This window comes from Gossypium hirsutum, chromosome A02 (genome assembly GCF_007990345.1).
Source record: "Gossypium hirsutum isolate 1008001.06 chromosome A02, Gossypium_hirsutum_v2.1, whole genome shotgun sequence".
Lineage (NCBI taxonomy): Eukaryota > Viridiplantae > Streptophyta > Magnoliopsida > Malvales > Malvaceae > Gossypium > Gossypium hirsutum.
Window position 1 is genome coordinate 84761752 of NC_053425.1, and position 10417 is coordinate 84772168.

Sequence of the window (10417 nt, forward strand, 5' to 3'; positions counted from 1 at the left end):
ATTTATATTTAAAAAAAGAAACTTTACTCATATAATTAATAAAATTAAAATTTATCTATATATATCTACATTCTAAAATATATATTTTATGTTTTTATATATTGTTAAAAATATGAATAGAATTAAAATATCTTATATTTTAAAAAAATAATTTTTATATAATTTAGAAAAATCGATATGGTTTTCTATATTCAATTTGGACTTATATAAAGGGAATTTCCATTTTAGAATTCCAAAAATTTTATTTTAATAAAAAGTTTTATATATTTTTTTGAATTTTTTAGTTTATTTTATCTGATGTTAATGTGGAGTGTTATATTAGTATTGTTAATGATTACATTAATATTGTCAGTAGTAGAGTCAGGGGCTAACAAGGCTTCGACCCCTTAAAATATTTTTTTTTATTTAAACCTTTTATAATTTATAAAATTTTAAATTAGTAATGGTAAAATTATACTTTGACCCTCTAAAAATGATAAAATTTAATTTAGTCATTTAACAATTATAAATATATAAACTATTAAAATAATAATACTATATTTTTAATATCCTAAAAATATACAATTTAATTTCGATCCATCCAATACAAATTTCTAACTCCACTATCAAGTATTATAACAGTTAAAAATAAAAAAATTAATCAAATAACTTAATTAATACAATTTAAAAATTTTTAAAAATTAATTAAGCGCTTTCTTCACGAAGGGTTTTATTCATCAAAGTTCATTTAGCCAAAAATTAAAAGCAGGACACAAGGCACAAGTATTTTAAAGTGCGAAAACAAGCTCAATGAGCGGAAAATTGAAGGACATTTACGTCATTTGACGCTAACTCAAACAGTATTGAAAATCCAAAATTTGAAATTTGAAAGTACAGGGTTTAGGATTTCAAATATAAAATTCATAAAATTCCTTTCACGGTTGATTTGAAAAGAGCTCCTCTGCCTTTCAGTTTTGGGAAAATCCCAGTAGACCTCAACTCAACTCAAGGTACTCTCGCTTTTTCTCTTTTCTTCTCTGTTTAACTTTATGTTTAATGTCGATGAAAATCTTCGTTAAGGGAATTATGCTGCAAAAATGGTATATGTGGGACATAAGTTTGGTTTCCGAGAAAGGGACATTGAAGAAAAACAAAAAAGCACATTAAGCTATTGATTCGTCTTCTTTTTTTTCTTTGAGACAACGGAAATAAATCCGAATAAAAGCAAAAACGATGTTTCTTTAGCTTTGGTTCTTTTGGCCTAAATTAATAAAGCTTTTCTTGATGAATAAATAAATCAATCAAGCTTTATAGTAATTTTTTTTAAATAAAATTCTCAGCAACCAAAAATGCGTAGAGAGTAATTAAGATGTATTATTTGTTATTTAATTTTCTGTTGATAACTTTGGTCGATGTTGAGCTTCCTGAAATTGAATCTTAGATAGGCTAGTTAAGTTGGGAAAGGTAATGACATGATATTTATACTGAACTCTTTTTAAAGTGCTCATATAAACGAAAGAAATGAGCACTGTAGTTCATAGAACTCCAAAATCGGGGAGACAGTCATTGTTTTACCAAGATTTGGCCTCACCGATCTCTGCCCGGAGAGGGAAATTCTCTAGTCCTGGTCAAGCGGCTGCTGTCTCAGCTTTATGGCAGGAGAATTTTGGAGGTTCAGATCTTCCACCTCCTCCAATGTACACCTTGGAGGACCGTTCAGATTTTTCTCCTGAATCTGGTATACTGGATTATCCTATGTCTCCCGAAATCAAGTCAGACCCAAAAAGCCCGGTTCAAAGTTCTGGACGTGACTTCTCAACTCCAGCAAAGAGCAAGTCAGGGGCTAGCACTTCATTTGCTATACTTAATGGGCAGCAGAATCAGCAGAGCTCAGCAAGTTTGAGTTGGTGGTCACCCGCAAAGAATAGTAGTAATGAGCAGGATGACAAGGGAAAGGGTTCTCCCGTTGAGGGTGTTGTTCAACCTGGTGCTCTAATCACACTTCCGCCTCCAAGGGAAGTTGCTAGGCCTGAGATACAAAGAAATTCTGTACCTGCAGGCAATCTGGACGAGGAAGAATGGGTTACAGTTTATGGGTATGCTCCTTGCTACTTCCTTGTTCTACTTAATAATTGACATATTTGTCTTGTGGTCTTCTAGCAATTTCTGGAGTAAATATTTCTTGTATTATTTAAGCAGCCACTTCTCTGCATTTTGGATCCCTTTTTATCATTTTTCACATCGTCAAAATTTTACCCATTTATGTCAGGTAAAATTGTAATTGTTTGGATGTTGTTTGCTTAACATGTTGTAGGACTGGTATTGTCTAATTTCTTTGTTGACAATAGTACTCTTCTTTCTTGGTTTCTTTGGGTATTATCCTCTGAACTGCTATTTGCAACTTCTAACCTTGTATAACTCAGCAGCGATTTGAACTTATAACTTCCTTGGTGGTGACTTCCATCTCTTCATGTTTCTCTGTTTTAGTAGATCAAACTTAACCTAAACATTTGGGTTAAACTCATGGTACAGTCATGTTCTTATATGTATGCAAGGCCTATGACTTCAATATTCGCTTTCTTTCCAGATTTTCTCCTGCTGATACAAATTTAGTTTTGCGAGAGTTTGAAAAGTGTGGTGTGATATTGAAGCATGTTCCTGGTCCAAGGGATGCTAACTGGATGCACATTCTCTATCTGGTGAATCTTCTTTCTGACAATCCGAAATACTACCTGTTAATGCTATTTCATTACAAGTTTTAATGTTCTCTGGTTATCTATCTTGTTGGTCCCTTTTCGCAGACTTTTGTCCATTTTGTGTTCTTTATTTGTTGAATGCATGCTATCCATGCTTGTGGAATTGGTATGTAATCCTAATGATAAAAAAAGTAATCCAGCTGGAGATTAATATAAAAGAGGATTGCTGTTGACTGAGAAATAAGTTCGAATTTTGATTTCTGACCTTTCTGTGGTTTAAACATATTGCCTTCCTCGATCAAAGCTGGAATCGTATTGGTTAATATCTCTATGGATTTTGCTGAAACCCAAACCTGATAGAACTTTTGCTTTTTGAAGATGGGCTGTGATCTTTTGATCTTATTTATGTGTTTAGTTCAGATTTTAGCAAAATGTATTTTCATTTTTTTGATAAAGTCTAATAGTTGCTTTTGTTTTTTGTTGCAGAACCGATCTGATGCTCAGAGAGCTCTCAGCAAGAATGGAATGCAAATTAATGGAGCACTAATAATCGGTGTGAAGCCAGTAGATCCAATGCAACGCGAGGCTCTAAATGAAAGAATGAATAATCAGGGTTTCATGACTTTGCCCCCACCATCAAGTAGAACATCAGAGCTGAGCAATTTTCGACCATCTCGCCCATACTATCTTCAAAATGGCAATACCAATGCACGACAGTCAGGAAGCGCTGCTATTGCAAACCCTACAAAATCACTAGGGACCAAAATCATGGAATACATGTTTGGATATTAGAAAAATAAAAAGCTGTTTTCGGTCACTCACATGCCCTTTGTTCTATTTCATAATTGTTGGATGGTGTTCCTTCCAAATATTCATGGAGGACATACGGTTATGTCCTGAACAAAGGGAAATGCAATTGATTGTGTTGTAATTGCAGTTGTAAAAGACTAGAAAACCAAGAGTGTCTTGAACTATTGGTTTGATACGATTCAAAGAGTGCGTGAGCTATATAATTCAATTTTTGCTTTGATACAATCTTTGGAATAATTTTGGCTAAGGTGGTGAAGTGTGCATGCCTTTACATTTATAGTGACGAGACTGATACTTTAGTGTTTCTCCAAAAATGGGGACTTCACTCCCACCCAATTTGAGGTTTTTTTCTTTGGGGATGTACCCACGAGATATTGCCTGTCTTGTGGTTAGTGACAATTGCTCATTGTGTGCGAGACATCTTGAAACAGTGGAACACCTATTCCGGCATTGTGAAATGAGCAAGACATGCTAGAAATTTGAGTAGTAGTAACTGTTCTTAGTTACAAAAATATGTATATGATATTTTATTCTTTTTCCTGGGAAATTTGGCTTTTGAGGATGTTATGATCGGAACCGAAAATCCAAGATAGAAAGGAGAAGCATAAATTGAGAAAAGAAGAGGAAGAAAATCATATGAGAAAAGTGTGCTGACAATTTTCCATTCCTAACCAATATTGTCAATTACATGTTGATATATAGGGAAAATAAATGAAATATCTGGTAGTTAGGAATAATACAAAAACAAACAATACGGTCATCCTTTGAAACGCTTCGTTTCACTTAAACTTGATATGCACCGTTTCACTAACTCATTCTCGATATTGACCTTTAGCCAAATTAAAATCAGCCCGATTGTTTCTTAATTTGACCCATAATAATTACTTCCTCTTCGAAAAAGATCCTTGTCCTTAAAGATCTATATGAGGGTAAACCTCCTTCAGCTACTGTAAGGATTCCCATGTTGCATCCTCTGGAAAGGAGTTCTACCAAAACTTCAGTTATGGCCGCATTTCCATGCTTCACCATCCTTCTGTCCAAAATTCTGATAGGCTTTTTAGCCCAAGTTCCATGGTTGTTCACCATTGGTGGAGAGGCTTGGATAGGAGCAGCTCCAACATGTTTCTTAAGCTGAGAAACATGAAAAGTAGGATGTATTCGAGATCCTTGGGGTACCTGCAGTTTATATGCTACCTTTCCAACCTTACCTTCCAATGTAGGGGTTAAAATACTTGGAAGCTAATTTCTAGTTGATGAACCTTCTCATAGAATGCTGTTTATAAGGTTGAAGCATCAAGTATACCTAGTCCCCTACTTCAAATTTCCTGTCTGTCTTGTGTTTGTTTGATTGTTGCTTTATTCTATCTTTGTGCTCTTTTCAGATGGAATTTCAGCAATTGCCTTGCAGCTTCACGATGCTGTAAACTTCTATCTACAATGGCCATCAGTGATGCCCTAGCCAAATATGACATATGATGAGAATGTGTCTGCCCATATAGTGCTTTATAGGGTTTGCTTTGAATGGTTGAGTGGGATGTGGAGTTATACCACCACTTAGCCAGTGAGAGCCAATTTGTCCAATCCCAGGGTCTCTTTCCAGACATGCACCTCAGAACTTCTATTTCTCCATCAGTCTCTAGATGGTAAGCAGTGGATAGGTGGAGCCTGGTTCCCACATTTCTAAACAAATCTTGCTAGAAGTTGTTGACAAACACCTTGTCTTTATCTGATATAATAGAATTTAGCATCCCATGTAACTTGCAAACATGGTCCATAAATAGTTGAACTACAGTCATAGTAGTATAAGGGTGGGATGGTGCAATAAAATGGCCATACTTAGTAAGGTAATCTACCACTAGTAGAATAACACTCTGACCTTTAGAGCATGGTAAACCTTCTATGAAATCCATGGAAATAGATAACCAAGCTCTCTCTAGTATTTGAAGAGGTTGTAGTAATCTTGAAGGAGCCACATTTTTTGCTTTACACTTCTAGCAGATGGAACACTCCCTTATCCACCTTTTAATATCCTTGGAAAGTCCCTTCCAATACAAAAGACTGTCTATCCTCCTTTTGGTTGCATGAAGTCGTAAGTGTCCACCCATAGCACTGGGATGAAATAGTTGGAATTACTCATGTTTCAGACTGGCCACATCACCTACCACTATTTTACCCTTCCTTCTAAGGAATCTACCATCCCAAGCATACTTTGGATGTCTACTGTTCTGCTGCTGAACTTCTCAATCTTAGAGTTAGCTTGATAAGATGCCTACTCCCTTGAAAGTAGTTAAGAACTGATGGTGTAACACCCCTAACCTGTATCCATCACCGGAATAAGGTTACAGAGCATTACTATAAAAACGTAACCTAAAACAATCATTTCCAAACATTACAATAATCATAGCATAATCCAATCATACACATGCACATTGTCCCTTAATCGAGCCCTCGAGGCCTTAGAATCATTTTAGAAACTATTCGGACTAAATTGGGAACCTTTGAAACATTAAGGACAAAGTTAGAAAAATTCAATCTGCAGGGGTCACACGGCCATGTGGCCAGGCTGTGTGACTCACACGGCTGAGACACACACCCATTTTTTTCCTGTGTTCGTGCCCGTGTAACTCTTTGACTTAGGTCACATGGCCAAGCCACACGCCCGTGTGCTAGGCTGTGTGCTAGGCCATGTAACTGCCTGACTTGTAATCTTTAAAACCTACAGGGGACACACACCTGTGTCTTAGGCCATGTGGACAAGAAATTGGCCAAAATCAAGCCATTTCTTTCACCCATTCAAAGGATGAACCTAAACACATTTACACATAATACCAAGGCATCAAAACCTACCCAAAACATGCATAAAAATGTCTAATTCACAAGATCATTAAACCATACAACCAATAGCCATATAGGCAGAACAATCACAATCCATCAAACATATCTAAACATATGCCTATTTAACCATATGTCAACCATATACATCTACTTATTTCTATACCAAAACATATCACAATTGACCACATTCCAAACTACATCATCACATACCAAATTGGTCACCAACCATTAAGGCATCAAAATACCATAAGTACATCAACCATAATAACACTTATATATGCCAAAAACAACTAGATCATTAAACACAAGTTCACCTACACATGCCATTATAACATTGACCAAAACATCAAAATCTACCGATATAATCGTTGGATAGTGTGGTAGGTCTCCGACGAGCTTCCAAACTGATTGAGTTTCCAATAATATAAAAAACATAGGAAGGAAAACTACGTAAGCATGTAATGCTTAGTAAGTTCGTAAATCATGAACATAGCTTACCATTTTCAATGCAAAACCTTATAAATTAAACATGACTCAAACCAACATAAGCTTGGCACAAGCCTAAGCATCATCAACAACACAAGTTAGTGCTTAATACATAAACAAATCATCACATGGTAAGATAAATTTCATAAACATTGTAAAATTGAATTCATACTTTCCATAAGTATAGTTATAAATACTTTGTTAGTTAAGAATTCATACCTTTCCACAAGCTCATAATATAGTCGATCGGAGTACTTACCATTCTTTCCCTTTACATGCCCGTTGAACCACTTAAAATAATATCGGATACACGGGAAGCTCATACAAAGTGTACTAAACATATTCCTTTTCCTTTTCCTTGACATCATTGCTCACTCAAGCCATAAATGGGTTTGCTCATACAATCTGACGGTTGGAATGTAGCTACACGATGCCGTTCACACAAGCTGACGAGTATCAGCAACAAATGCCTAAACTCAGCCATCAGTAGGACATTCAGGGCCAACACCCAAAACGTGGTAACCTTAATGACATGTCATTTGCCTAAGGTTCAAATGGGGCTCTATAGTCGCCTAAACATCGTTGGATTTTCATCATTTCATAACATGATATATATAGCACAATACATAAATATCAAAATAACATTACAACGTTATTTAACTTACGAACTTACCTTGATTACAAAGACGCAAGAACGAGATAACTAATCTGAGGCTTTAGCTTTTTCTCGATCTTGATCCGTATGAGGTTGATCTTGATCCATACAAGGTTTATCTTGATCTAAATAAGTAAATTAAATCCATTTATTATTTATACTATTCAATTAAGTCCAAAATTCATACTTTTGTAAATTTATATTTTTGCCCCTAATATTTTAACTTCTTTACAATTTAGTCCTTAAGCTCGTAAATGGAAATTTATGCAATTTCATCCACATACCATGCTAGCTGATTTACTTAGGGACTCATATCAACCCACACAAATCATCAATTCACAATTTTACCATGACATTTTACTACTTTTACTAATAAGTCCCTAATTGATAATTTCACCAAAAATCACTTTACAAAAGTTGTTTATTTAACAACAAGGACTGATAATCTTTCATTAAAATTCAAGAATCATGCAAACATACTCATAGAAAAACCCTAAACCTTTAAAAATTTTACAAATTAGCCCCTGGGCTAGCTAGATTAAGCTACAACGATCCCAAAAACATAAAAAATCATTAAAGACGGGACAAAAACACACTTACATGCAAGAAAAGACTTAGTCAAACCTTTAGACTTCTTCAATGGAGTTTTTCATACCCTAAATTCAGTGGAACATTAAGCAACAAGGATGCTATCTTTGTTTTTCTTCTTTTTTTTTAAGTTAATTTTATTAATTACAAAATTAGCCTTGTCTTTTAGCAACAAAATTACTTAATAAAGTGCCCATCTTTTTCCAGTAATAATAAAAATGGTCTAATTACCATTTAAATCCATTCACACCTTTGACTACTAGAACTCCACTTTTACACCTTTTACATTTAATCCTTTTCACTTAATTAAGCATGCAAACGCCAAAATTTCTTAACAAAAGTTTTACACAACACTAAAAACACACTGTATACATTAAAATAATAATAAAATAAATATTTTTACGTCAAATTTGTGGTCCCGAAACTATTGTTTTGATTTCACTAAAAATAGGCTGTTACAAATGGTGCTGCTTGTGAGTTGGAAAAACTTCCTATCCCTCAAGGATTGCTTCCTGGATAAGGCATCTAAAATAACATTACCTAATCATTTCTATAGACCACCTCATAATTATATCCTATCATCTTTGCAACCTATCTTTGCTGGAAGGGTGTGACTGCCACCTAATCAGTTAAAATTTTTAAAATTTGATGGTCAGTTCAAATTTTAAAATGCCTTCTTACAAGTAAGAATGCCACCTTTTCATAGCCAAAAGTGCAACCATCATTTCTTTTTCATAGATTGATAGGGCTTGGTGCCTAATTCCCAACCCTTTACTAAAATATGCCACTGGTCTACCTAGTTGCTGAAGTACTACCCCCACTCCATAATCATAAGCATTAGTATCAACAAAGAATTCCAGTTGGAAGTTGGAAAGAACTAGAACTGGTGTAAAACATAGGGCTTCTTTCAATTACTCAAAAGCTTGAGTAGCTTTATCGCTCTATATCCTTCTTAAGTAAGTTTGTCAAAGTCTGACCAAGATGCTATAATGTTTTATGAATCTCCTATAGTACCATGAGAGGCCTAAGAACCCTCTCTACTTTTTGATAGAAGTAGGCAAGGGTTAATGTGTCATACAATCCATCACAGATTTATCTGTGGAGATAATTCCTTGAGAGATAATGTGCCCTGGGTACTCTACTCAATCTGTCCCAAAACAAAATTTACTTCTTTTAACAAGTAGTTGGTGCTGCCTCAGAAGCATGGATACCTCCTTAAGATGTGCTAAGTGGTCAAATTAAGTACTAGAATTGTAACAACATGATTTTAGTGGTGTTAGAAATTATGGTTTCGAGACCATAATTTCAACAAGTGAGTTATTATTTTAATATTTATTTATTGTCTATAGGGTTAATTTAAGGTAGTGTTAAATTATCATTAAGAAATTTTGAATATTAAATGGTTAATTAGGAAAAAGGGACTAAATTAAAAAATGTGTAAAAGTTGAGTTCTATTAGTTAAGTGGATTAAATAGCCTCAGTAAGATGAATTAATGGACTTAGTGAGTAAATATTCCATAAATCATGTTAGTGGATTGTTATGGACATAAGTTAGTTGAAATTTTTTTACTATAATAAGCGTAAAAAGGTAAATTAGTAAATAAACTAAACAAAGTAATTAAAAGATGAATGAAGTATTATCTTCTTTGTTTTTCTCTCCCCAAAGCCAAAATCTCCATTATTGAAGGGAGAACATTCAGCCAAGCTCATTATTTTTGCATGGTATATATTTTTGTCTCGTTTTTAGTGATTTTTATGTTTTTGAACTCGTTTTACCTTAAACTACTTAGCCCGAGGGGTTAATTTGTAAAACTGTTATAGGTTGATGGATGTGCCATGAATGAATTTGATATTTTAGCGAAGTTAATTTATAGATAATTAAAGTTAGTTGTTATATGGACATGTTAAGTGAATTTTAGTAAATTTAAGGTTTAAAGACTAATTTGTTTAAGGGGAAAATTCCATGTATATTGTATGAAATAATGGGAAAATGTAGATTATTTAAGCTTTGGGAAGAATCAATTATCATGGGTTTAAGTTAAAATGGTAAAATTTCAAGTTATGAGTTTAAGGACTAAATTATGAAAAAGTTAAAATAAGAGGGGTAATTTTGTAATTTCGTGATAATATGAATTATAGATTGAATTGAATACTTGAGGTTATTTGAAGTACTTAATTGAATGAAATTATTTATTTAGATCAAGATAAGTAACAATCAGACTTAAGCCGGGGAAAAACAAAAGCTTTGGATTAGTCTCCAACTCTACTTTTACGACTATAGTTATCGAGGTAAGTTCGTAGGAATTATTATCTTATTAATGGTAGTTTAATTGATTATTTATTATATTATTTTAGTTATAAAATGACT

General features: G+C 33.9%; 1 protein-coding gene across 2 annotated transcripts; it reads left to right on the plus strand.

The window, feature by feature from the left end:
• Positions 1 to 746: 746 nt before the first annotated feature.
• Positions 747 to 3710, plus strand: LOC107951925 (nuclear pore complex protein NUP35). Of its 2 annotated transcripts, none has more exons than XM_016887109.2 (4): positions 747 to 989; positions 1481 to 2075; positions 2567 to 2678; positions 3162 to 3710. In XM_016887109.2, exons 2-4 carry the CDS (start codon positions 1501 to 1503, stop codon positions 3465 to 3467), a joined length of 993 nt encoding a protein of 330 aa, XP_016742598.1. In that variant the 5' UTR covers positions 747 to 989; positions 1481 to 1500; the 3' UTR covers positions 3468 to 3710. The 2 variants fall into 2 exon arrangements, with proteins under 2 accessions (XP_016742598.1, XP_016742599.1); XM_016887110.2 differs by having other exon boundaries at positions 799 to 989; positions 1499 to 2075.
• The last annotated feature ends 6707 nt before the right edge of the window (positions 3711 to 10417 follow it).